The 26,757-nt window shown below is 38.6% G+C and overlaps 1 protein-coding gene across 2 annotated transcripts; it reads left to right on the top strand.

The window, feature by feature from the left end:
* The first annotated feature begins 621 nt into the window (after positions 1-621).
* Positions 622-26,757, top strand: LOC126334680 (esterase FE4-like). 2 transcript variants are annotated; one of them, XR_007564771.1, is made up of 9 exons: positions 622-901; positions 1,696-1,881; positions 13,056-13,255; positions 14,700-14,874; positions 14,949-15,127; positions 15,212-15,362; positions 15,468-15,600; positions 15,877-16,028; positions 26,469-26,516. XR_007564771.1 is itself a non-coding variant. In XM_049997156.1 (8 exons), exons 1-8 carry the CDS (start codon positions 721-723, stop codon positions 26,644-26,646), a joined length of 1,383 nt encoding a protein of 460 aa, XP_049853113.1. In that variant the 5' UTR covers positions 622-720; the 3' UTR covers positions 26,647-26,757. The 2 variants fall into 2 exon arrangements, 1 of the variants encoding a protein (XP_049853113.1); XM_049997156.1 differs by lacking the exon at positions 15,877-16,028 and having other exon boundaries at positions 26,469-26,757.

Raw genomic sequence — 26,757 nt, 5'->3', positions numbered from 1 at the left:
CCATCAACTGCACATACGGTTCACGTCCACGCTGTCGCGGCATGCTACCAGTGTTAAAGACTGCGATGGAGCTCCGTATGCCACGGCAAACTGGCTGACACTGACGGCGGCGGTGCACAAATGCTGCGTAGCTACCGCCATTCGACGGCCAACACCGCGGTTCCTGGTGTGTCCGCTGTGCGTGCGTGTGATCATTGCTTGTACAGCCCTCTCGCAGTGTCCGGAGCAAGTATGGTGGGTCTGACACACCGGTGTCAATGTGTTCTTTTTTCCATTTCCAGGAGTGTATAACTTGACTTGTTTTGCATCCATGAAGGCTCTCCTTCTTGATGGAATTGACAGAGCATGATGTGGGAATGAATAACTGAATAACTAAAGAACCAGTTCAAGGGTGTTGTTATGTCATTGGAACACTGTGGGAAGATAATGTTTTAAAAATGTAAAATATTTTTTATATTATATTGTTTGTGTTTTCATTGTTAGATCAAGTATTTTTCATGTAATTCTCATCAGAAGTACTTTTATTTATATTAAGGCTGACAGTTCATAGCGCATTCTCACATATCTGCCCCTAATTTTTACTCCCTTTGTCAAAGCAAAACAAAGAAGGATAAAATCATACTTGATGTCCTAGTGTCATTTTGCAACTGTAAAGCATTCATAGCTTTGTTACTAATTCCACATGATGAGTAATTGTGATTATGGACATTACTAGTAAATATGTTTTCATGTAATATATTACAGATTACTTCACAAAATGAGCCACTGAAAGCTGTTATGGTATGGTTCCATGGAGGTGCATTTGGATTTGGATCAGGAAACACTGATCTTTATGGTCCAGATTATTTTGTTGCTGCTGATGTTATTGTAGTCACATTGAATTACCGCCTTGGAGCTCTTGGTAAATATACTGTGGAAAAATTACTTAAGTTTTCTTTGTTAAATTAGCAGGTAGTCTTGATTACCTTCCTTAAACCAGAAAAGCACTATATTTGCTCTAATAAGCATTTGAAGTTACCTGTATTAGTAAAGCTTTCAAGCAATCTTGTATTACTTTATTGCTGAGTGTAGAACATATTATTCGGCATTGATAACATGACTGTTGTAGGCAGATGCACATATTATTCTTCTACAAAACCCATACATTGTTTTGCCTAATGTGTTAGTGTTTGTGCATACATGAGTGGAGTTTTGACACCATACAATGAACAGATAGAAGGGCAAGTGAGTCCGATGGCAGTTCAAAAATTGAAAAGTGTTTGCCGGCCAGTGTGGCCGAGCAGTTGTAGGCGCTTCAGTCTGGACCTGCGCGACTTATACGGTCACAGGTTTGAATCCTGCCTCGGGCATGAATGAGTGTGATGTCCTTAGGTTAGTTAGATTTAAGTAGTTCTAAGTTCTAGGGGACTGATGACCTCAGATGTTAAGTCCCATAGTGCTCAGAGCCATTTGAAAAGTGTTTGTAACAGGAAAGTGGCATAGGTGAGTAAAATTCAGGCAGCTGTGAAATGGACTACACTCTGTAATTCTATTGATCATCAGGCTGTTCTCCACATGAAGATAATCAATGTGAACTCCCAGAACATATCTCTTGTGAAGCACCTTTCCAAAAACGTGTTTCTTTTCAAGCTTTAATTAGTTTTTAGACACAGTGCAGCAGTTTAAAAAAGTGGACAAATGTTTGTTTCTCAACAGGCTTTTTAAGTTTAGAAGATGCAACTATACCGGGCAATAATGGCCTTAAGGACCAAGTAGCTGCCCTCAGATGGATTCAGCAGAACATCATAAACTTTGGCGGTGATCCAGATAATGTTACAATATTTGGTCAAAGTGCTGGTGGTGCCTCTGTACAATATCATTTGATATCTCCAATGTCAAAAGGTAATAAATGTTTAGAATGCTTCTGGTAGGGTGTTGGTCTCTCTTTCTCTCCCTCTCTCCCTCCTTCCCTCCTTCCCCCCCTCCCCCCCTCCCTCTCTCTCTCTCTCTCTCTCTCTCTCTCTCTCTCTCTCTCTCTCTCTCTTCTCTCTCTCTCTCTCTCTCTCTCTCTCTCTCTCTCTCTCTCTCTCTCTCTCTGGGCTTCCCTGACAGTGATGACCATCCACAACAGTGGACCTGATTTATATTTGTTACGTTCTTCTCCTTTTGTGACACCTGCTTTGGAAATGTCTTATAAAAATAAATCAATTTGTAAGACACCATTCTGCTGCTTAAAAAACTCCATAGAAATAAAAAGACTCTAGTGATCAATTGTCAGACACCAAACTAAAACTTTCATTCTCCTGAAGGTACCACATACTATTCCCATGGTATTGTGGGAAAGTTTTGTAGTATTTGAGAGAAACAGAGGAAAGTCAATGACGAGTTTGTGAGTTGTGTGATAAGCACACTGCTTGCTGAAGGCAAGAATGTGGATTTAAGTCTCACTTTAGATCAAAATTTTTATTTCTCGCATGCCGACTACACAGCATACACTCCACAAGGAGTAAATGACTTCCACCTTAAATAGACAATATTTCTTCCTTTTTTCTATATGGATTTTATTACCTTTGTCAAGCACCTGGAAAACAAAAATGTAATCATAATTCTCTTTGTTAGATGTATTTCACAAGAAATTGCTTATAATAATGTGCATCATATTGCAAATGAAGCAACTATATTTCAACACAATAACATACCTCATCCTTTTGCTTAGCTTCTTTTACCCAACTTCCTCTTTGTGAACTGGATGGTGGACTTAACACCAGAGGTTGGTGTAAGATTTGTTCAAAGTATTTTCATGGGGGGAGGGGGGGGGGATGCAGTGGTAAAGACAGTGGGCATTCTAGTGAGATCCTCTCCTGGGAATGCAGGATTTGTAGTGGAAATAAGCTGATAGAACAGCAGGAGCATAAGATCTGTACCCTTCAGGTGCAGTTAGGAAGTGCAAAGGAGGAACTAGATACATAGAGGAGAATGAAGGGCATTGGGAAATGGGAACTAGCAGTTGGTAAGAAGGTAGCTAGAAGGAGGTGATATTTGACAATTGTACTTTGTGTATAACCAATAGATTTGACCAACTGTCAGAGTTTAGTGGAGAGGAGCCTCTCGCAGCTGCAGGTATAGGAAACTTGCAGCAGTCCTCAGCAGTTAGGGAGCCTAAGCCAGTTGTAAATTCTAACAAAATGAAGAAGATTCTGCTGCTAGATAGTTTGCATGGCAGAGGTGTGGGGCAGCTTGTGCAGGAAGTGTTGGGGAGCGAGTAACAGGTCACCAGAATAGTGAAGCCTAGTGCATGGTGGATTAAGTGACTATTAACATAGAGGAGCTATGTAGGAATTTTATGAAAGATGATCAGGTAATGATTGTGGATGGAACTTGATAGCGACAGAGAGTATGATGTAAGTAGTGACTAGGTTTATTTATTTTTTCATTTATTTACATGTCAAGCTCCATAGGACCAAATTGAGGAGCAAATCTCCAAGGTCATGGAATGTGTCTGCACATGAAATTACAACATAAAAGTAACAACAGATAAAAATAAATGCTTATGAATCTGAAAAACGTCAGTTCATAAGTTTAAGTAAACGCAATCAACAGTACAACAAGAATCGGCTTAAATTTTCAAGGAACTCCTTGGCAGAACAGAAGGAGTGACCCCAGAGGAAACTCTTCAGTTTTGACTTAAAAAGCATGCGGATCACTGCTAAGATTCTTCAATTTGAGTGGTAGCTTATTGATAATGAATGCAGCAGTATACTGCACATCTTTCTGCACAAGATGTAAGGAAGTCCGATCCAGATGCAGGTTTGATTTTTGCCAAGCATTAACTGAGTGTAAGCTGCTTATTCTGGGAAATAAGCTAGTATTGTTAACAAAAAATGACAGTAAGGAATATATATATTGAGAGGCCAATGTCAAAATACCCAGACTCGTGAACAGCAGTCGACAAGATATACCGTTGCCTCCTCTTTATTCTTCTTCTTGTTTCTTGTTTATCGCGGCTTCTTGAGATCTGTTGTGAAGAGACATGATACAACATGTTCAGTAGTGGTGTTGGACAATCAATAAAGTTACACAGCAGTTAGTAATTCAACTTTTAAAAACCCCAGTTTATTGGCATTTCTGGAAATAAAATCACTCTCATATTCTCATGCAGTCAGCAAATTTTGTGTAACAGTTTGTATGTATAATGGGACTTACTATGTTGCAAATCATTCTCATGAATTAAAACAAAACCACGATATTTTGAATAAACATTCAGTTCATTTTTGTCAAAATCAGCACTTGCCTCAAAATTAATTTCCAACTTTGTGCTTGAGTCCAAGTGTGTTTGCAACTATTTTACATGATTCACTGTACAGCTCGACCATGCATTAGCATATAACATATTTCAAATCAAGTGTGCAGGTTTCAGTTTTCCCTAATGGGCTAAATGACTCTTTTGAAATAACGTGATGTGTCTATCTCATGTTAAGTCCAAATGAAACTGGATTTGTCTCCATTCTGGTCAAAATCACATAAAATAAAATTCACCACGCAGGTCAGCAAACTGTACATGCACACTTTTAGCACTCTATGTGATAACTCGTCTCAGAGTAAAAGCCGCACATAAATTCACTCTTTTTCATGCATGCAAAATTCAAAACACTTTTATATTAAACAGATAAATCCTGGCCTGCAATTACTAATTAACATTTCCCATTCTGAATAAACTTCAAGAACTTTTGTTTAACCCATCCAGTGACTCACAGAGAAAAGAGAATATAGCATTTTAAGTTGTTAAATGACTTCTAAAGTTAAATGACTTCTAAAGCCGAACTGTGCATTTGATAGCAAATGATATGCTATAAAATGATCAGTTATCCTTACATATACAGCCTTTTTAATAACTTTAGCAAACACTGATGGCATAGAAATAGGTCTAAAATTATCTACATTAACCCTTTCTCCCTTCTTATAAAGTGGCTTTACCATTGAGTACTTTAATCATTCAGGAAACTGGCCATTCCTATAGGAAAAATTACAAATATGGCTAAATTCAGGGCTAACATGTGCAGCACATTACTTTAATATTCTGCTAGGCATTCCATCATAACCATGAGAGTCCATAGTCTTCAGAGATTTAATTATTGACTCTATCTCCCTCTTGTCTGTATCACAGAGGAGTATTTCAGGCATCAATCTTGGAGAGACATTTGCCAAGGAAGTTATATGATTCCCTGTAGAAACTAATTTTTTATTTAATTCACCAGCAATGCTCAGAAAATGATTGTTAGATACTGTACATATATCTGATATATCAATAAAAGAAATATTTTTACTGTGAACTGACTTGTCAACCTTGTGCTGATGACCAGGCACTTCCTTCACAACTGACCATATGATTTTAATTTTATCCTCTAAATTAGCTATTCTATTTGCATACCACATACACTTTGCCTTCCTAATAACATTTTCAAGCACCTTACAATACTGTTTGTAATGGGCAACTGTAGCCTGATTGTGACTACTTTAACATCTTGATATAATTCCTGCTTAGTTCTTCATGATATCCTTATCCCACTAGTCAGCCACCGGGATTGTTTTTCAAGAAGTTCTTTAGAGAGTTGAGGAGTGGCCATATATTTAAAAGACAGTACTCCATTGAGACATATCACACCACTGCACTGAACGAGTATTTGAATGTTGTGCAAGGGCAGTTGAATTTCGTGAAACTAAACTTCTAATTGTTGTTATTTATAGGTCCCCTAACTCTGACTTCAGACCATTTCCACTCAAGCTAGAGAGAGTTCTTGGTTCACTTTATAGGAAGTACCAAAAATTAGATATATGTGGTGACTTTAATATTAATTTTGTATGTGATTGTTCAAGAAAAGGAATGTTGGAAGACCTCCTAAATTCATAAGATCTGATGCAGACTGTGTTTTATCTAACCAGGGTGTAGAGGAACAGTTGCACACCCATAGACAATATTTTTATTAATTCTTCATTACTAGATGGGCAATCTGTTAGTAAAGGATGAATGGCCTTTCAGACCATGATGCACAAACTTTAACACTACAAGGTTTTTGTAGCCAAACAAATGTTATATATATTACAAACTACATAGAAAAGCTAATCCAATGGCAAAAGAGAGTTTTTTAAACCTTGATCTGGAACAAGAGTGGCAGAGTGTATATAGTGCTGATAACACAGATGACAAATATAACACTTTCCTTAACACATTTCTCATCCTCTTTGAAAGTTTCTTTCCATTAGAATGTTCTAAACAGGGTACTAGCAGTAAAAGGCAGCCTGGATGGTTGTCTAGTGGGATTAGGGTGTCATGGAGAACAAATTAGGAATTACATCAAAATATTAGAAGTAGTCACAATTGAGCTACAGTAACCCATGACAAACAGTATTGTAAGGTGCTTAAAAATGTTATTAGGAAGACAAAGAGTATTTGGTACACAAGTAGAGCAGCTAATTCACAGGATAAAATTAAAACCATATTTAGGGTTCAGGTGTCTATCAGTATTTCAGTCCACAATGAAATTGAAGATAATTAAATGTTTTCAAAATGTAACACAAAAAAATACAAGTGATTCATACAATGATAAGACTTTGTTTATTGAAACCTAATACAACAACTCACCTATTGTGTGGATATAGAAGAACATAACTTAAGTAATTTACAACTTAACTATAATTTAACACATAAACTGTCACTTATGGTCACTTCCCACTGCACTTTTTGATGAATTTAATCTATATATGCATCATTATCACTCCATACTCTCCATGATTCTTGATTTCTTCTGTTTTTGAGGACCATGCACATGTGCTTTGGTTTATTGAAGGTAACCACCAATCAACTTAGTGGTAATGTGGAGGAATATGCTGTAAAAGTTCCAGCATATGCTCTTAAACAGGTTCCGGCATATGCTCTTAAACAGGTTGGTGATATGTCTACAGGGGATCTTGAACACATTGATCAAATAAGGACACTTTCCTTTTGAATTTGATGTAATGTTGATCTCATAAAATGCAATATCTTCCAGCAATGTTTCTTTGTAGAAAACAGAATTTTCTTGGTCTTTTCAGTATCTTAGCCATTTCATTTTTAACCAGTTCACTTTACCCCCTTCAGTATTAGTTTTCCTGTTGGAAATTGAAGCTTCCAAGTTTTTGGTTGGAAGCAACTCTTCTCACTTCATCTCTTTTTCCAGAAATGGATTTTTGCATTTGGTAATTGTTATCAAATCAATCCAATCTCTTGGACCAAAAATAAATTCTTTCTTTTTTGCTTTGGATTCAGTAACCCCAAAATCTGCATCATTTGGGAGGTAACTGTGTCCCAATACCATAAATTTGTGGCCAATGTAATCAGATGCCATCCCTGGATCTTGCAAAGGTTTTTGCAACAATATGGTTAGTTTGATATGCATGTTTTGACCTGTGCAGGGATCTGAATACATGATAATTTGGTGATGAGATGAGGCATGTTGTTTAAGATGTTTAACAAGACATGCACCAATTTCCTGTGATCCTTGAGATCCTTCTGTCTCATCCCACATGTACATGTAACCTTTAGAGCCATTAAGACTGTGCACTCCTAGGTTATATACATACATATTTAGTTTGTAATAGGCAACAGATGTGGGAAGTTTTGAGAAAGGTAAAGCTTTTCGCAGATCAAAAGTAAAAATGTAAACATCATCTCCTGCAAGCAACTTGTCTGAATTCAAAGAATCTCTTGCTTGTTGTGCTTGCAGAAGATGAAGTTTTTCTGTAATCCTTGCCTCATCCTTTTTTTTGTATCATCATTATTAAAAGTAAGAATGTTCTGCAGGGAATTGCATAACTGACATGTATCTTTGGATAGGAGTTTAAAATGTAAATAGAAATTAGTAGAAAACCCATGATAATACATATTTTCTTTGACAGGTTCGATACCATCCTGTGCACATTTCTCCACAGAAAGGTTGTACATCTTTCTGATATTCAGATCAGAATGCAAATATATCTGATTTGGCACACCAGAGAGGATATAATGACTTTTATAACAGGGAAACAATTCGATGTGTTCTTCCGCTTTTGTCACATCAATTTTATTTGTTGGCGGCCTGTGGTCTCTTTTATCAGTACATGTGGATGGTTCTATACTACCTGATATTTTATAAAGATGAGCATCATTAACTTGAAATGTGTCCATAAAAAACTTTTTAGACACACCAACTGACATTTCTGTTGTTGTCAAATAATATGTCTGAGATTTCGATTTTGGTGCCTTCGACGAGATTCTTCGATGACATTGCTTCACCTTCATGTTGTGAATCAGTCCACGAAGATAGACATTCTGCTTTGCTTTATCGCTCAGTTTATTAAAGGATAAAAACACTGTAGTGAACATTAACAGTTCACATTTTTAAAGGATTTTGCAGGCATATTTTTCCCACTTCTGTTCACATAAGCTTTCCCAGAACATCTCTTGGCAGAACTGACTATCCTTTTCCATAAATATTGCTCCCTCTTCCATTTTTTTCTTTCTGTTTCATCGTATTTTCATTTTCATTGCTTTTATCATGGTTGTCTAACTGGCGATCATCTTCTTCAGTGACATCTACAAATAAATAAAATATTTAGGAAGTCATACAATGAAGCTCACCAAACATTTCACAATTCAAAAATATTATTCCAAAATACATGTTCAGCAGTGCTTGTAATGAAACGTTCCTGTTGTGAGGTTACAGTGTCAGTAATGAGATAAACAATACACTAGTTTTGGGAAAGAAGCCTTTTCTGAGTAGTCACATGAAATTATGACACATTTTAGAGGATAGAATGTACATACCTGAATCGGACAAATTATTATGATTGTCTGGTACACATTCAGCACTGCTATCTGAGAATGGCATGTTTTCAATGAGTGGAGAGGACATCCTGATCTAAAAATAACATATTTTGTAACAGCAGCAGATTACTATGTGTAACACTATGCCACGACAAGTAAACCGGTATTGCAAACTGACTTACACTAAATGACTTTGGAACATTTCAGCTCATTTGCTCTGTGGTCAGTATATGTACTGCCATCTAGCGTAAGAAATCTCTAATTGTGACTTACTCATCTTGGCACCTAAAAGATTGAATACTCAGAAATCTGTTAAGTCACTTGCAGAAAAATGATTACTTACACTGATTGGCTTCTGATCCCTCCATATGATCAATCATGAAGGAAGTGTCTAGTGAGCAGCACAAGGTTGACTATATAAAGTAAGTTTGTAGTAAAAGTATTTCTGTTATTGATAAATCAGATATATGTGCAGTAATTAACAATCACTTTCTCAGCACTGCTGGTGAATTAAAGAAAAACTTAGTTTCTACAGGGAATCATATAACCCTCTTGGAAAATTCCTTTCCAAGACTGATATGTGAAATAGTCCTCTGTGATACTGGCAAGGGAAAGATTGAGTAATATTAAAGTACTGTGCTGCACATGTCAGCCATGTACTTAGTCATATTTGTAATTTTTCCTTTTAGAATGGTTAGTTTCCTGAAAAATTAAAGTACTCAGTGGTAAAGCTGTTTTATAAAAAGGGAGAAAGGGATAATGTAGTCAATTTTAGACCTATTTCTATGTCATCAGTGTTAACTAATGTTATTGAAAAGGTTGTGTATGTAAGGATAATTGATCATTTTATTTCACATAATTTGTTGTCAAATGTACAGTTCAGTTTTAGAAGTGCTATACTCTCTTTTCTCTGTGAGGACTGGATGGACCCTGTACTCTCTTTTCTCTGTGAGGACTGGATAGATTAAACCAAAGGTTTTGAACCTCGTCATCTTATTTTGATTTAACAAAGGCGTTTGATTGTGTTGATCACAAAGTATTGCTTCAAAAGTTGGACCATTACAGAATACAGGGGGGGGGGGGGGGGGGGTGTAGCACATAATTGTTTAACAACATACAGAAAAATGTCATTATCCATAGTGTTGAGAATGGCTATGATGATGTGAAGTCTGACTGGGGCACAGTTAAATGGGGGGTGCCACAGGGATCAGTGTAGGGGCCACACCTGTTCCTTATTTATATAAATGATATGCCCTGTAGTATTTCTGTTTGCTGATGAAATAGCTGGGCATTAAAGGATGTTGTGCGCAATGTTGGTACTGTTTCAAATAGTGCAGTTCGTGACATAAGTTCATGGCTTGTAGAAAATGAACTAACGTTAAATCACAGTAAGACACAGTTTTTACAATTTCTAACCCACAATTCAACAAAACCTAGCGTTTTAATTTCACAGAATGGGCATATGACTAGTAAAGCTGAACAGTTCAAATTTCTAGGTGTCCAGGTAGATAATAAACTGTCGTGGAAAACACACATTCAGGGTCTTGTTCAAAGACTTAAAGCTGCCATTTTTACTATTTGAACGGTATCTCAAGTAAGTGATAGTCTGAAATGAAAAGTGGTCTACTTTGCTTATTTTCATCCTCATATAATGTATGGTATTATATTTTGGGGTAACTCTTCTGATTCTCAAAGGATATTTTTGGCTCAGAAACGTGCACTTCAGGCAATAAATGGCATAAATTTGTGAACCTCTTGTCGACCACTGTTCATTAGCCTGGATATTATGACATTGGCCTCTCATTATATATATTCTTTACTATTGTTTCTTGTTAACAATATCAGTTTATTCCCAAGAATTAGCAACTTTCACTCACTTAATACTAGGCAGAAATCCAATCTGCATTTGGATCGTACTTCCATGACTTTTGTGCAGAAAGGTGTGCAGTACAATGCTGAGGTGTGCAGTATAATGCTGCATCCATTTTCAAGAAGCTGTCACAAGAATTCATAAATCTTAGCAGTAATCCATGCATTTTCAAATCAAAACTGAAGAGTTTCATCATGAGCCACTCCCTCTATTCTGTTGAAGAGTTCCTTGAAAAAATAAGCTGATTTCTGTGTTATATTGTTGATTGCATTTACATAAACTTATGGCTTGTCTTTCTTTGGGTTCATAAGTATTTTATTTTATATGTTATTTCTTTTATGATGTAATTTCATGCACTGACATGTTCCATGACCTAGGAGATTTTCTCCTCAGTTTGGTCCTATAGAACTAGAAGTGTAAAATAAAATAAAGTAAATGAAGGGATCAGAAAACCTCTTATTTTTCAAATCTTGTGAAATGTTGACAGTATTAAATACGTAGCATTAGTAAAATATTGTGCAACATGTACTGATCTGATATGAAGCAATGCAGAATTAGATTAAATTTCAGTCAGAATATACTATATATGTTGATTCAAAGAAATGTTTACAAACCAATATGGCACATTGGGCATACAAAAGGATCAGTAATCACAGAGGAACCAGGGGTTGCAAATGCCACTGGAGGGCACAAAGGTCATGAAAAGACATTGCTATAAGAACATGGGTGGAGTGCATAGAGACCATAGCCATTTGTGCCCTGGAAGTGTTGGTAGTCACATGGCTAGCTGCACATACTGCGAAATTGTTGAGTTGCATTTGATCTGTGGCGAGGCCAACTACAATGGATGAGAAGCTGTGTGATTGATTGTGCAAAATATCACCATAGACAAATGCTGTTCAGCACATTGTTCACCACCCTGCATCACCAATTGTGAGAAACTGGCTCGTTTTGTGTGCACAAGCTGGATGCTGGTCACCAACAAACAGCATGAATGGCTGTGGTGGAAGGAAGTGTTCCACACACACATTGAAACCCCCAACCCTTCATCTGGCACTTTTTACTCAACAATGGACTGCATCCATTTCATTTACGTGCCTCCAGTCATTGTGTCTGGGGGAACTACAACAAACGCATCTGGGGGGACTACAACAAACACATGGGATTTTTGTGGTGATTTGTGCACGAACCAACTGCAAACCAAAGCTTCACAGCAAGTGTTCTCTTCACCAATGAGTCTGTGTTCTCTCAAGGGTGTAATGAACATTCACAACCTGCATGCAGTTACAAATGTGAACCCATGTGCTATACATACATGTGCCTCACACTGTACATTTATACTTAATGTGTGGGCTGGCATTGTGGGAGACTGTTTAATTGGACCATACATCCTCCCAGACTGACTTGATGGTGGCACTTATCTAATATTGCTGCAAGAGGTTCTGCTGGACTTGCTGGTTAATGTTCCCATAGCTGTTCATTGTCACATTCAATTTCAGCACAATGGAGCCCTGTGCATTTCAGCAAACAAGTGATGGCACATCTTCAGGCAACCTGTGCCAGTCTCATGGCCACCACAATCACCCAAACTGTCCCAAATCGATTTATTCCTGTCGGGGTGGAGTATCTGCAGTGCCTTGTGTATGAGACAGCTGTTACATCACAGGAGAACCTAGGTGGCTAGATTGTTGTGGCAGCAGAATGACTTTGAGATACATCAGGTGTCTTTGAGAGGGTGCTACATTCAATGCAGGGTCAGTGTCAGGCATGTCCCAATGCATCTGGACAAAACTTTGAATTGGGTGTCCATATTTAGCATGGGACTAAATAACTGCTACGCCATTTAATAGCCCTGGATGGCCTTTGCGAGGCCTGGTTCCTATGTGATTACTGGTCCTCGTTCTATGTTCGATGTGCCATGTCAGTTCGTAAACTTTTTTTTAAATTGTCCTGTGTGTGTGTGTGTGTGTGTGTACACTTTGAGTAAGCTGAGAGAGATGTATGCTGTACAGTAATGGTAATGATAAGTGCACAACATCTCTTAGTGAATGTTCTGTAGCAAGCACAGTTGAATTTATGTTAGTAATAAATGTAATATAATTTTTTATTACTATTACTCCAGTTATTTCCATGGATTTTATTCCCTTTTCTTTTCCTTATTGCATTGTCATACAACTGTTTAAAGAAAAATTGTTTGATGCATTCAGGGAGTTTAAAAGTTTCTTGCAGAATACATTCTTTTTTCTTTCAAATTGATGATAAAATATACCATGCAAACCTTTATAGTTTGTGCCATCATAGCTTTTGATTCACTGAATATTTGGACCTATTAATACAGTGACATATAAAATATATTTTCTTATTTAGGACTTTTTCACAAAGCAATTGCACAGAGTGGCTCTGTTTTTAATCCTTGGGCAAGCAGAAAAACTTTGAAGGAGAGGTCGTTTGCCTTGGGTGCTGTGCTGGGATGTAAAACGAATGATCCAAAAGTGCTAATTGATTTTCTCAGGACTTCCACTCCAAAACAGATAGTAGAAGGCACTGCAAGAATAGTAACTCCTGATGTAAGTTGAGTGAAATTATTTTACACTTACTCCGTTTTGTGATGTTCATAATGAAATAAACACACCAGACATAAAATTAGTTACAAGCAGGAAACATCACACTAATGTCATGTAATATCACCTGAAACCTTAATAATTTCCTCAATTTGGCAAACAAGAGAGTTCACAAGTTTCTTCTGATATGCCATATCCAGCTGAAGCCACTCACTGATGTTTAGATCCTGTGGTGTTACCATATTTTATGTTTGTTGATTACTACATTTCATCTGCTGTTACAGATAGTTCCAAACATTTTCATGTAATTAAAAAAGAGTTATGTAGCAAGCCAGGCAAGGTTCAGTAGTGAACCTGAGTGTTCGTGAAATCAGGTATATATGTGTGTAGCCCTATGAACACAGCTGTTGGCATCATAAAAGACAGGAGTGTCCACACCATACTCATCATGAAGATATACTAGAAAGGGTAATATTGGGCCACCAATAATGTTGAAATAAACATCTTGGTTAACGTTCATAGTGACGTCAATTAGTGGATCCAAGTCATGGTAGCAAAAGTGCCTCCAAAATGCTGCAGAATTAGCTCTTTTCTGAGCTACATCCTCCACACATGGTAGGTTTTCTACCTCTTTGGGTGGCTGGTGCTGTCAAGGCCCTACAGGATTTGAAAAAGTAAAAAAAAATATGGCATTTCAGACCACACTACATGCTTGCAGTCAGCTACTATCCAGTTATTGTGTTACCTGTTTCATTGGAGCTTTCTGTGACACTATGACCAGTGATCTTTTGCAAAGTACCTGACTCCAAATGTCAAGAGCATTCAGTTCCCTCTGCAATGTCCATTCAGGGACTGTTTGAGAGGAAACTGCATTCACTGACAATAGCAACTATTATCTGGTTTGAAACTTGAAACCATTTGTCATTGACAAGGTGTGACCTCATCTCCTGTCCCTGTCAGCTAGGATCTTTTTATGACCACTGTTCTTACACTCCCTTCTTCTAGAAACATTGGACAGCCCATGGTGCCACAACTTGGGAAACTTCATTCAAAACGTGGTAATGGGTTTGTCCTAACACAATAGCTCTTTCCTGCCATTCTGCCACATCTCCACACACCTTACTGAGCTGATTCCATGCAACTTCCTGGCACATCTACGCCATTTCACTTCCATGAGTTACATTTGAGAGTCATAAAATTTTCAGGTATCATTTGTGCACCATATACAGCATTCCAAAGTGGCTAGTCTGCTTCTTTAATGGAGTTCTTAATATTTTGCCCAATGAGCTAAGTTAGTTGCTCAAACCGTTACACTGAATGTACATTTATTCTCTTTCTGTTAGAGAATTTGGACATTGTGTAAATTAGATTATTATTATTATTATTATCATTATTATTATTATTGTTGTTGTTGTTGTTGTTACTGTTACTATTATTTTTTCTATGCTAGGACAAACGAAGAGGAAAGAACATACCATTTTTACCAATACCAGAAAAGGACTCTGGCAGTTTAGAAGAAGTTTTCCTACCCGATAATCCACAAAATATTGTAAAATCAGGAAAATTCTGTGATGTGCCTTATCTTACTGGAATTACTTCTCATGAAGGCATGATGGAGCTTAAAAGTATGTCATCCTCATAGTTTCCATTGTACAGGTTGTTCAAATTAATTACTTCTAATACTTATTCAAAATTTCAGATATTCTAAAAAAGCCAGATTTGCTGAAAGAAATAGACAATGACTTTGAAAGATTGGTGCCGGAAGATATGGAACTGGGAGAAAAAAGTGGAAGATTGAAGAAAGCCAGTGATATGATAAGACAGTTTTATTTTGATGGTAAACCATTCACAAAAGATAACATAATGGATTATGTAAATGTATGCGAAATAAATTTTTCTATGTAACTATTTCAGAATATCATCTGAGTTTTGAGATGTCAGTGAGATTTTTCTGGCTTTTAGTTGCAGACTGACATAATGATAGCACACGGGTTGTATCAAACAGCAAAGTACCATGCAAAGTATAGTCGCAGCCCATTATATTGTTATAATTTTGGGTTTGATGGTGCTCTGGGTGTCTTCAAAAGTTGTTTTGGTGCATCTCATCTTCCTGGTAATGACTTTCTGACTATTTCTGAGCACAAATATAAACTTAATTTAAATAATGCCACAGATGTATTGATTTTTTGTTTATTGTTATTTGATCATTTTATTTCAGGTGCTTGTCATGTTGATGATATTGGATACTTATTCCATATGTCAGTTGTTGATATCACTGTGGAACATGACTCTATAGAAATGTCAACTATACGAAGGATGGTGAAATTGTGGACAAATTTTGCAAAGACTGGGTAAGCTTCAATATTGTACGAATTGTTGCATGTTAATGTAAAAAAAAGAAAAGCCTTGATAAGTTCTTTGAGTCTTGCACCTCCTTTCAGATAATTAGTTCATATTTATAAATCTTTGTTTTTGCACAACAGTGTAGATCTTATTTTCTCAGGATTGGGGTAAATACTTCTGCAGTCCTTTTGTAGTGTCAGAATGGTTCTTAGTAATGATTTTTACTGACATTCACACAGAAATTATTTGTAAATATAATTAACTTTTCTGTTTATGCTGCACAGAAAAAGAAGAAAGAAAAAAGGAAACAGGAAATAAAGGAGACACATAACTACTAAAATAAAAACGTTTTCCTGAAATGGAAACAAGAACACCCACAGCAGAGCTGACAGGCCAATGCAAATTTCTTAAGATGAAGGGAAATAAATAAAATGGGGTGAGTGTAAGAGGGTTAGGATGAAAGGTACAGGAGTCATTGAAAATTCTGATCAGTGGAGACACTAGGGGAAGTAAATAATATACACTCCTGGAAACTGAAATAAGAACACCGTGAATTCATTGTCCCAGGAAGGGGAAACTTTATTGACACATTCCTGGGGTCAGATACATCACATGATCACACTGACAGAACCACAGGCACATACACACAGGCAACAGAGCATGCACAATGTCGGCACTAGTACAGTGTACATCCACCTTTCGCAGCAATGCAGGCTGTTATTCTCCCATGGAGACAATCGTAGAGATGCTGGATGTAGTCCTGTGGAACGGCTTGCCATGCCATTTCCACCTGGCGCCTCAGTTGGACCAGCGTTCGTGCTGGACGTGCAGACCACGTGAGACGACGCTTCATCCAGTCCCAAACATGCTCAATGGGGAACATATCCGGAGATCTTGCTGGCCAGGGTAGTTGACTTACACCTTCTAGAGCACGTTGGGTGGCACGGGATACATGTGGATGTGCATTGTCCTGTTGGAACAGCAAGTTCCCTTGCCGGTCTAGGAATGGTAGAACAATGGGTTCGATGACGGTTTGGATGTACCGTGCATTATTCAGTGTCCCCTCGACAATCACCAGAGGTGTACGGCCAGTGTAGGAGATCGCTCCCCACACCATGATGCCGGGTGTTGGCCCTGTGTGTCTCAGTCGTATGCAGTCCTGATTGTGGCGCTCACCTGCACGGTGCCAAACACGCATACGACCATCATTGGCACCAAGGCAGAAGCGACTCTCATCACTGAAGATGACACGTCTCCATTCGTCCCTCCATTCACACCTGTCGCGACACCACTGGAGGCAGGCTGCACAATGTTGGGTGAGCAGAAGACGGCCTAACGGTGTGCGGTACCGTAGCCCAGCTTCATAGAGACGGTTGCGAATGGTCCTCGCCGATACCCCAGGAGCAACAATGTCCCTAATTTGCTGGCACTGCGTAGGATCCTACGGTCTTGGCGTCGCTGCGGTCCGGTCCCAGGTCGACGGGCACGTGCACCTTCCGCCGACCACTGGCGACAACATCGATGTACTGTGGAGACCTCACGCCCCACGTGTTGAGCAATTCGGCGGTACGTCCACCCGGCCTCCCGCATGCCCACTATACGCCCTCGCTCAAAGTCCGTCAACTGCACATACGGTTCACGCCCACGCTGTCGCGGCATGCTACCAGTGTTAAAGACTGCGATGGAGCTCCGTATGCCACGGCAAACTGACTGACACTGATGGCGGCGGTGCACAAATGCTGTGCAGCTAGCGCCATTCAACGGCCAACACCGCGGTTCCTGGTGTGTCCGCTGTGCCGTGCGTGTGATCATTGCTTGTACTGCCCTCTCGCAGTGTCCGGAGCAAGTATGGTGGGTCTGACACACCGGTGTCAATGTGTTCTTTTTTCCATTCCCAGGAGTGTAGAAATGATAGTAGATTTGCAGTCTAGATAAAAGTTAAATGGAGCTCTTATTTTGGCAACTCATCAAAATTGTAAAGTTTGGTTGTCTTGCTCCTAGAATCATTGTATGACTCAGCAAGCATAGCCAGTTTCCAATATCCAAAAATAGGAAAGAGAAGATAGGAGTGACAAGGTTTAGGGCACTGGAAGAATTTGGAAAAGTCACCCAGAAACCAGGTCAGGGGAGATGTAGTGGATGAGATGAATAGGAAGAATCAATCTTTCCTTCTCATCCTGTCTGGTAAGTCGTCCATGACCCAAAATTCTAGGCAATTTTTCCAAACTCTCCTCATTTCCTAAACGTCTTGAGTCCCTTTTCTTCATCTCTCTTCCTTCCCCTTCAACCCTTCTGCCAGAAGAAGGAGCCACCAGCTCCAAAAGCTTGCAAATGTCCTTAATCTTTACATGTTTACGTTCTCCTGCCACTGCATGGTAAGTAGATTTTTTTATCTATCCAATTACAGTATATTTTTTATCAAATATAGTAATGTTTTTGGGATTAGTCAAGGTCCCCTGTATTTGAACTTGGAAGGATCTACACCAAGACTTGCATGTTTCTGTAACTAACTTCTCTACAGATTTCTTATCCTGTGCCATAAAATGAAGAGCTTTAGGTCTCTTCTCTCACTGAAAAGACCATAAACCAACAAAACACAGAAAACCACCAAATAGGCAGACAGTATTTGTGGTATATCCATATTGGTTTTATACTTTTAGAACTTACGATTCTTATTATCACTTCTTTGACCAAATTCAGTCAGTCAAGTGAAACAGTAGCAAGAATACATCATTAGACAATAATATGGAACAGAGTGTCAAAGAAATTGCTGATATGTTGTTTTTAAACTGTCACAGTGGTAAGATGTAAAACAGCCCACTCTGTCTGTTCTGGCTAGTAATGCGAACATGTGACTCAGATTCCCATCTGTTGCTAAAGCCCTCCCCAAGGATGTATGATGACGTGAAATGAGTATTGCTTAGTCTCTTGAGGCGATCTATGAAGATACTTACGTAAATAAGCAGTGTTCTTGACATACAAATTACTGAAGTGGCATCTAATCAAAACAGATGCAACTAGTACCAAATGTGTCTTTTAAAATGTGTTACTAACTGTGTATTTCCTCAGTTGTAATTATGACATATGATACATACTAAACATAAAACTAGAACTGTCACATCTATTTGTTTGAGTATGTCCAAAACTACTACATGACTTTTCATGGTATTCTCACAGTAGGCTTCATTTCATCAAAATCAGGTAAAAAAAATGATATTATGATTTAAAATCCTCTGCTCAGCTTAGTAGTTTGGATGTTTACCTCCATGGCACAATTTTCAGGGCATAATACACCCAAGGACCAATACACACAGCTGTTGTGTCTTTTTTTTTTTTTTTTTTCCTCCAGCTCAGTGACAGATGTTTTTTTAGAAGTTTATATCAGTGACAGAATTAAGTGCCGCAATCTTATCTTCATGAATACAAAGAAAGAGCAAATTTACTTGGTTACGATATATGGATTTATTGATTTTGCTTTGTGTTTTAAAAACTTAACATCATTCCTCTGCTTCATTCGATAGGCATTATTTATGTTCTTTTCTAGGAAAATGAATTTCTTGTGTTTGCTCTGTGATTTCAGTGCCTACTCATTACATTTTTATTTAGTTTTGTTTACAAATAAAAAAAAAGCCTAGAAAATGGTAGAGTCTTTCAGAATGCACCAGAATGGGTAAAAGATTGAGGACTACATGGTCTCAAATATCCAAAGAAGATTGTGAGGCAAGAACCCCAGGTTTTAGCATGGTATTTGGAAACTCCTTCTGTAAGCAAGGGCATGATATAACTCTATCTGAGAGTGTCATGCTTTAACTTGCTTGTCCCTACATCTTGTAAACAGGATACCTGGCTGTAGATACTTAGAGTTACCTGTGCGAAGTGGACTAACATTAAATGTGTAGAACCGGACAAAGTTCTTTATGCAGTAAGAGTACTGCTGAACCAAAACTGTAAAAACTCAGAAAAAATGACATTTTAAAAATCAAAAATAGATGATTTTACTGTTTTTTCTTCTTTAGAACACTTTAATGGAAGACAGGAACTTTCTTAGAAATTATCTCATCTTCTCATTACATCATGGGAGTTGTTTGTTTTACCAGTTCTTAAATGCAGTACACAGTAGAGATGAAGATTTTCACAAAGTTGTTCAGAGTTCTTTATGTGGGACTTTTTGTTGCCAGTTTTCTTATGATGACAGATAGAACTGTTTGGTTATAAACTACAGCCACTGTTGTTGAATAGTTCCTCATTGTCAGGGACTGGAATCTTATGCTTGAAGGCAATTGGATTTCATTGAAAATTAATTAATGTTTTAATTCTTGTCTTATTGTTGTCACTTTCTTCTTGGCGGGAAACATCCAGTTAGGCTCTGAACTTTGCTGGTGCTGAATCTTTAGGACAACAGAGTTGCATTTATGTTGTGGTCTGTCGCATTTATGATTAATGAATAGAAGTTTTATATAATCACCTTATTTATTTGAAGGGCAATTAGTTCCTCATAGTAATAATGCTTCGTAGCTCTAGAAACTCAGATGCATCTATCTACTACAAAACCGCAATGCCAGTGAATGACGTATTAGTCTGTAAGAATTTTCATTTGTTCTAAAAATTTAAAAAAAAAAAAAGCTAAGTGAGAAATTTTTAAACATCATTCAGAATTATTAATATTGCAGCTGAAGGCTGAGTAAGCCTCACAAGGTATTAGCAGAAATACAGCTGTGAGGATGGGTCTAGAGTCATGCTTGGATAGCTCATTCAGCAGAGCTCTTTCCCACAAAAAGCAAAGATCCCAGGTTCAAGTTCTGGTCCACACACAGTTTTAATCTATTATGGAGTTTCATATCAGTGTATAGTGTGCCATAGAATGAAAATTTATTGGGGAAACTGTTTGTGACTTTTGTTTTATGGACATCATACCTTAAATTCAAACAGATGTAATTTTGATTGGAGCCTTGTACCTTCTGTGAAAGCACTTCCAAAGGAAGCTGTGATCCATTCATTCTCTTTATGAAATTTCATGAAAACTGAAAAGTTTTCCATTCATGTTAAGTTAACTATTAGTGATTTTGATGAGAAATATAGAAAAAAAGCATTTTTCTGCAAAAGATGTGAAGAACAAAATGGCAAAACAGTTTTTTGTTTTCAGCCTTCACTACAATAGAGATGCCAGAAAATGTTAAGGGTAGTTGGATATTGTCTTATGTTCTTTACTAAGTATGCTCTGTGACTGGCTCCATTTTTGTGGGACATTCATTATATACTGCTGGAACAGCAGTATATTGATTTTAAGCCACCACTTTTGAAGAAAAAACACAATACACACACACAATTACAGACTTGTATTGTTGCTGTGACATGATTGCTTTTCTGAAAGACACGAAACTCCCATGTAAGTCAGCAAGGCTCAAACTGTGTAGGATTCAACATTTTTTTTTTCTTAATGTTTTTTTAATTTTATTCCACCTCCTTACAAGAGACTCTAAAGCAGTTTAAAGAACCTGACAGATGGACAGATGTTTCGTAATATTTTGTAAACATACAAGAGTGTAACACACAGTTATTTAGTGCAAAAAAACTCTCTTCCATAGCATATACTTATCTGTAGCACACAACTGAAAACTGTAATGCCCCTGTAGATGTAATGATCACAAGAAGTAATTGCAGTATCAGTTTTCCTCTGAGAAATGTCATGGGATTATGTCTTGTACAATGCAAGTTACATAAGCAATGTGTTGTACCATGTCTATAGTACACATCTGTGTACTCTTCAGGAGACCTGTATACTACAAGTTGTCAAGATAAAAGATGTAGCATAATATAATAAGGCTACACTAATAAGATTGAAGTAATCCTTTGATTGGGGTGACATACGCTGAAACAGAATGTGAAGGAACCAAGTAATATATGTAACAAATCCAAGTAATGCAAATATGGCTTTATTGATAAACATCTCAACAACAGTGGAATTAAGCCTCTCATGACTCCACATGTAACAAGACATAGAACAACTGATGTGAGCAGTACAAACTGGAAGAACATAGAGAGTCACGGAGCAGTGCTCCACATATATATAGGCACAGTCATCAGCAGATGGCATAACGGAGACCTGCTGCACAAATGCCTCTCACAAGAAGCCTCCAGTGACCGGCCGGCCTGTGCTCATGCAGTTGATGGCCGATTCCAGTGCACATGCATGGTGACAACACACTTGGTACACTCACACTCACACTCACTAGTAGCAGGATACAGCACACCTCTCCATTGTGTGAAGTGGGTGCCCAGGAGACAGAGGAGACAACGGCAGCCTCATGAGAGACACAGCCGTCAGATCTCGAGTGGCAGTAGTGAGACAACGTATTGGGCAGGCACTAGAAAATATGACCAGAATATACCTAAGGGAGACAGGCCCGCGTGGCACCTGAAGACAGCACCAGAGCAGGGTGCCATCGCCATCTCTGCATCGTCATCAGCAGGCAGGTCTCATTGTGGAGGAGACAGGGCTGACCCACCAATGACAATGGTTGAGATGATGATGGTGATGGGGTTTGTTGAGGCTGCCCGACCATAACAGCAGGCTGTGGCAATGGACGTGAAGCCAGAGATGAGCCAGTGCCTGGCACCAGGAAGCTCTAACCCCAGGCATGTGGAGGAGGCAGCCAATGGGATGGAGCCACCTCCACAGCAGGTGACAATGGGCTTAAGTCAGAGTCTGTGGGATGGGCTCTAGTGTTGGGGCTGCACCCACAAACCGGTAGCTTTCAGTGGCAAGAGGAGCGCAACTAATCAAAGTGTCACACCACCACTCCATCGGCCATATGGATATCACAAAGATGGTGTCTCTGATGGCAGACAACATTGGCCGGCATCCACCTTGGGCCAGCGACCAAACCCTCACACCCACACTGATGATTCTGGTGTGAAGCGGCCAGATGAACTTGACTGCAGCAGGTGCAATGCAGGCCACAGAAGGCCTTACTATTGACTGCATAGTCACTGATTAGCCACTGAATCAGCTACAACCAGCAAATATTTAGGAATATATATGTGGAACAATTTAAGGAAAAATGACCACACAAATCTAGCTGTGGGGAAGACAGACAACAATTTATTGATAGGGTCCTTAAAAATGTAATTCAGATACAGGAGAGGTCACTTGCATAACATTTATTCACATAGTTATGAAGTATCATTTGATATACAGGGACTTTTACCATGTTGGATAAACAGAGAACAGAGAGAACATTCAATGAAGAGTTATGTGCTTTGTCAAAGTTTCAGATGGTTATCATGAAGGTTCCACAATTGCAGAAAGAGACAACACAAGAAGCAAATTGTGCATTGCAGAGAGCCTTACTCAGAAAATTCGGAAAACCCCCGTTCCATAACAAGGCAAGAAACATGCTACTTCCTCAAATGATACCTTGCATAATAACCATTATGGTAAAATTAGATAGATTTGGGCTTATTTGGAGGAGTACTAACAATCTTTCTCCCTACATACTGCCCCTGAGCAAGATATAAAGTCTAAAAAAGTGAGTTTGGTATAGTACTGTATGGCGGCCTGCAGATGATGATGTATATCTCATGGAAAACTATACTCACAGTTCTTTACAATTCGTAGTTTTGGAAAACAAAGTAATTCATTCAAATACATTTTGCAGGGCCTTATCAGCCACTGGAAATCAGAAGCTACTGTCTGCTGTGTACAATGCACTTGCAAACTAACAAACACAGCTCTTCCAGCTACTTAATGACTACTCACCTTCAGATTTGCAGTTTGCCATTGAAACTAAGCAGCATTTAAAATTACCATTTTCTTATTAACAATGTTATGAATAGGACATACTGCTACTCACCATGTAGAGGAGATCATGAGTCACAGATAGACACAACAATAAGACTGCTGCATATTTAAGCTTTCAGACTTCTTCTGAAATGAAAACACACACACACACATGATCACTGTGTCTGGCCACTGTAGACAAAACACAGCAATTGCTGTGCATATTTCCATTTTTATTGTGTTTTTCAGGTGACATTTCCCCTTGTGTGACTTTAGTTATTAAATCAGCTTTGCTATTAAATCAGTTTAGCTATTAAATGAGTTAGAGCATAGCAATTGCGGTTAATCTTCACTTTTGTAGACAGATTATTACCATTGCCTACAAACACCATCACAAATATGTTCTTTACAAATTTCAACATTGATCAATTAAGTATAAGTTACTGCATTACCTGGATCTAATTGAAGGCAAATCTTGTGCCATAACTAATGAGGTTATCCATCAGAGCTGGGAAACACTGCTAAAATGTGTGTTCCACAAAATACCAGTGTGCACACACAAAAAAAAACAGATGATTATCAAAGGTGTTGAGGGTATGTGGAGGGATTTCAACTCATGACCAGCTATAAATAGTGGCGTGAGATCAATTACAGTTTAGTCTGGCTGGAGTCAAGGCAGACTCTTGCCTGCCTGCCTCTGTCTTGTGCCAGAATGGCTGTCAGGAGCTTGCTGTGTGTCCTCCTCCACTTGATATTCTTGAGAACTTCAGTACAATCTGAACCCACCTAGTCTCTCATTTTGTTCTGTGGCTTCTAATTAGTGCAGCATGAGTCTTACAGTGGAGCCAATTTGCAACATTTGGCCAACCATAGTGAGCACAAGACATGTACTGAATGGTTGAATCTTGTCCTTGTGCTGTATTGTCATGATTTTTAGTGGCTTGGAGACATATTCCTTGATTGCAGCAATATTTTGCTGCTACCCCTCTTATTGATTCTTAGAGAATGGGGGCTTTGAGCCAAGTTCCACCGGGAGGAGCTCCATCTTCATTTGAAAGCCCAGGATATTATTCAGCTTGTGATTTTCTCTGTACCATTCTTCCACTGGCTGCATACTCCTTTATCTACAGGCAAGATAAAGAGTGTCAGTCTCTTCTTACTAGTCTGATTATGCATCTTTACTGTCACAATTCTGAAGCCTTCATGTAACACCCCTGCTCAAACTGTCCCTTCAGTGTAAAGGCAGGGTAACCCCTGGGGTACTGCTGTTCTCTACTTTAGCTGCAGTTTCTCAAGCACTGAGGTAGCCTTATAATTGTAACAGTTATTAGCCTTTATCTCTTGCTAAGTGACATTATATGGAGACTTGATACTGAACTCTAATGATAAACAGCCCATGACCTCATGCTTCTATTCTTGCTCTGGATTTACATATGAGGAACATTCAAATGCACTTTGTAGCTGTTCTTCTCTGTGGCTCTTAGATTATTTGTTAGTTGCAGCATTTGATCATTATAGATGTATGTACACTTAGGTGGAAAAGGTCATGGGATGCCTCCTAAAATCATTGAAGGCCTCCTTTTGCCTGACATAGTGCAGCAGCTTGATGCAGCAAGTCATTGGAAGTCCACTGCAGAAATATTGAGCCATGCTGCCTCTATAGCCATCCACAATTGCGGAATTGTTGCTGGTGCAGGATTTTGTGCACAAACTAACCTGCAGTTATGTACCATAAATGGTCAATGGGATTCACGTCAGATGATCGGGTGGCCAGATCATTTACTCACATTGTCCAGAATGTTCTACAAACTAATCACAAACAATTTGCGCCCAGTAACATGGTACATTGTCATCCATAAACATTCCATCATTGTTTGGAAACGAGAAGTCCATGAATGGCTGCAAATGATCTCCAGGTAGTTGAACATAACCATTTCCAGTCAATGGTCGGTTCTGTTGGACCAGAGGACCCAGTCTGTTCCATGTAAACATAGTCCACACCATTATGGAGGCACCACCAGTTTGCACAGTGACTTGTTGACAACTTGGGTCCACAGCTTCATGGAGTCAACACCACACTCACACCCTACCAGTAACTCTTACCATCTGAAACTGGAAATTAGGCGACCAGGTAACAGATTTGCAGTCATGTATGGTCCAACCAATATCGTCATTAGCTCTAAAGAGCCACAGCAGGCAATGTTGTGGAGTTATCAAAGGTTCTCTTTTTGGTCATTTGCTGCCATAGCCCATTAATGCCAAATTTCACTGTACTGTCATAATGGATACATTCATCATACATCCCACATTGATTTCTGCAGTTAAATCAGGGTGTTGCTTGTATGTTAGCACTGAGAACTCTATGCAGATGCCACTGCTCTTAGTCATTAAGTGAAAGATATCAACCACTGTGTTATGCATTGTGAGAGGTAATGCCCGAAATTTGATACTCTCGGCATGCTGTGGGTTTCAGAATATTGGATTCCCTAACAATTTCTGAAATGGACTATCTCATGCATCTAGCTCTAATTACCATTCCACATTCAGACTGTTAATTTCTGTTGTACGGTAACAATCTTATCAGAAGCCTTTTCACATGACTCACCTGAGTACAGATGACAGCTCCACCAATGCCCTGTTGTTTTATACCTTGTATACATGATACTAGTGCCATTTTTTATATGTGCATATTGCTATCCCAAGACTTTTCTCAACTCAGTGCGATTCTACTTTATTGTTGACCTAGTCAAAGTTCTCCTCAGAAGAACTGTGCAATCGTCTGCAATGTTTTGTTGCTTGTAAATCAACCAAGAGTCAGTTGCTACATTATTTAGTCATTCGGTCAATTTGGTGAGTAGCTTTGTCAAGGATCTTTTCACTTCTTTAATCTTCTTTTTATGTCCAGGGTATATATTCTTGTCTGTATTGGGAGCATATTATGACAGTTGATTTTCAATGTTTAACAGCAAACAAAAGAATTTTGTTGAGACTGTATCACACGCGTCCATCTGCTTGCTTCTGCCCAATGATCTCTTGCTGCTGTTGTGATGACTACTAACTTTTTAAAAATCTTTTTTCTCTCTCTGTGGTTTTCAGTGACCCTACACCACACCTGGATACTGATGTAATGGTCAAGTGGACACCATATAGCCTGACAAACCCATGTTACCTGAATATTGACAAGGATCTCACCATAAGGCAGAATCTTAACAAAGAACGCATGGAGTTTTGGGATGATCTATACAAATGGAGTACAGCAACATCAAAACAGTGAAATTATTACAAAACATAAGGGCACATCAAATGTGATGTTCATGGGCTGTCAGAATGCACATATCATTTAATTTTTATGTAAAAGTGAAAAAATAAACTTGATGTATTAATC

Source organism: Schistocerca gregaria, chromosome 2, assembly GCF_023897955.1.
Source record: "Schistocerca gregaria isolate iqSchGreg1 chromosome 2, iqSchGreg1.2, whole genome shotgun sequence".
NCBI classification, from domain to species: Eukaryota; Metazoa; Arthropoda; class Insecta; order Orthoptera; family Acrididae; genus Schistocerca; species Schistocerca gregaria.
Note: the sequence above shows the minus strand (reverse complement) of the source record. Positions and strands in the feature narration are given on the sequence as shown.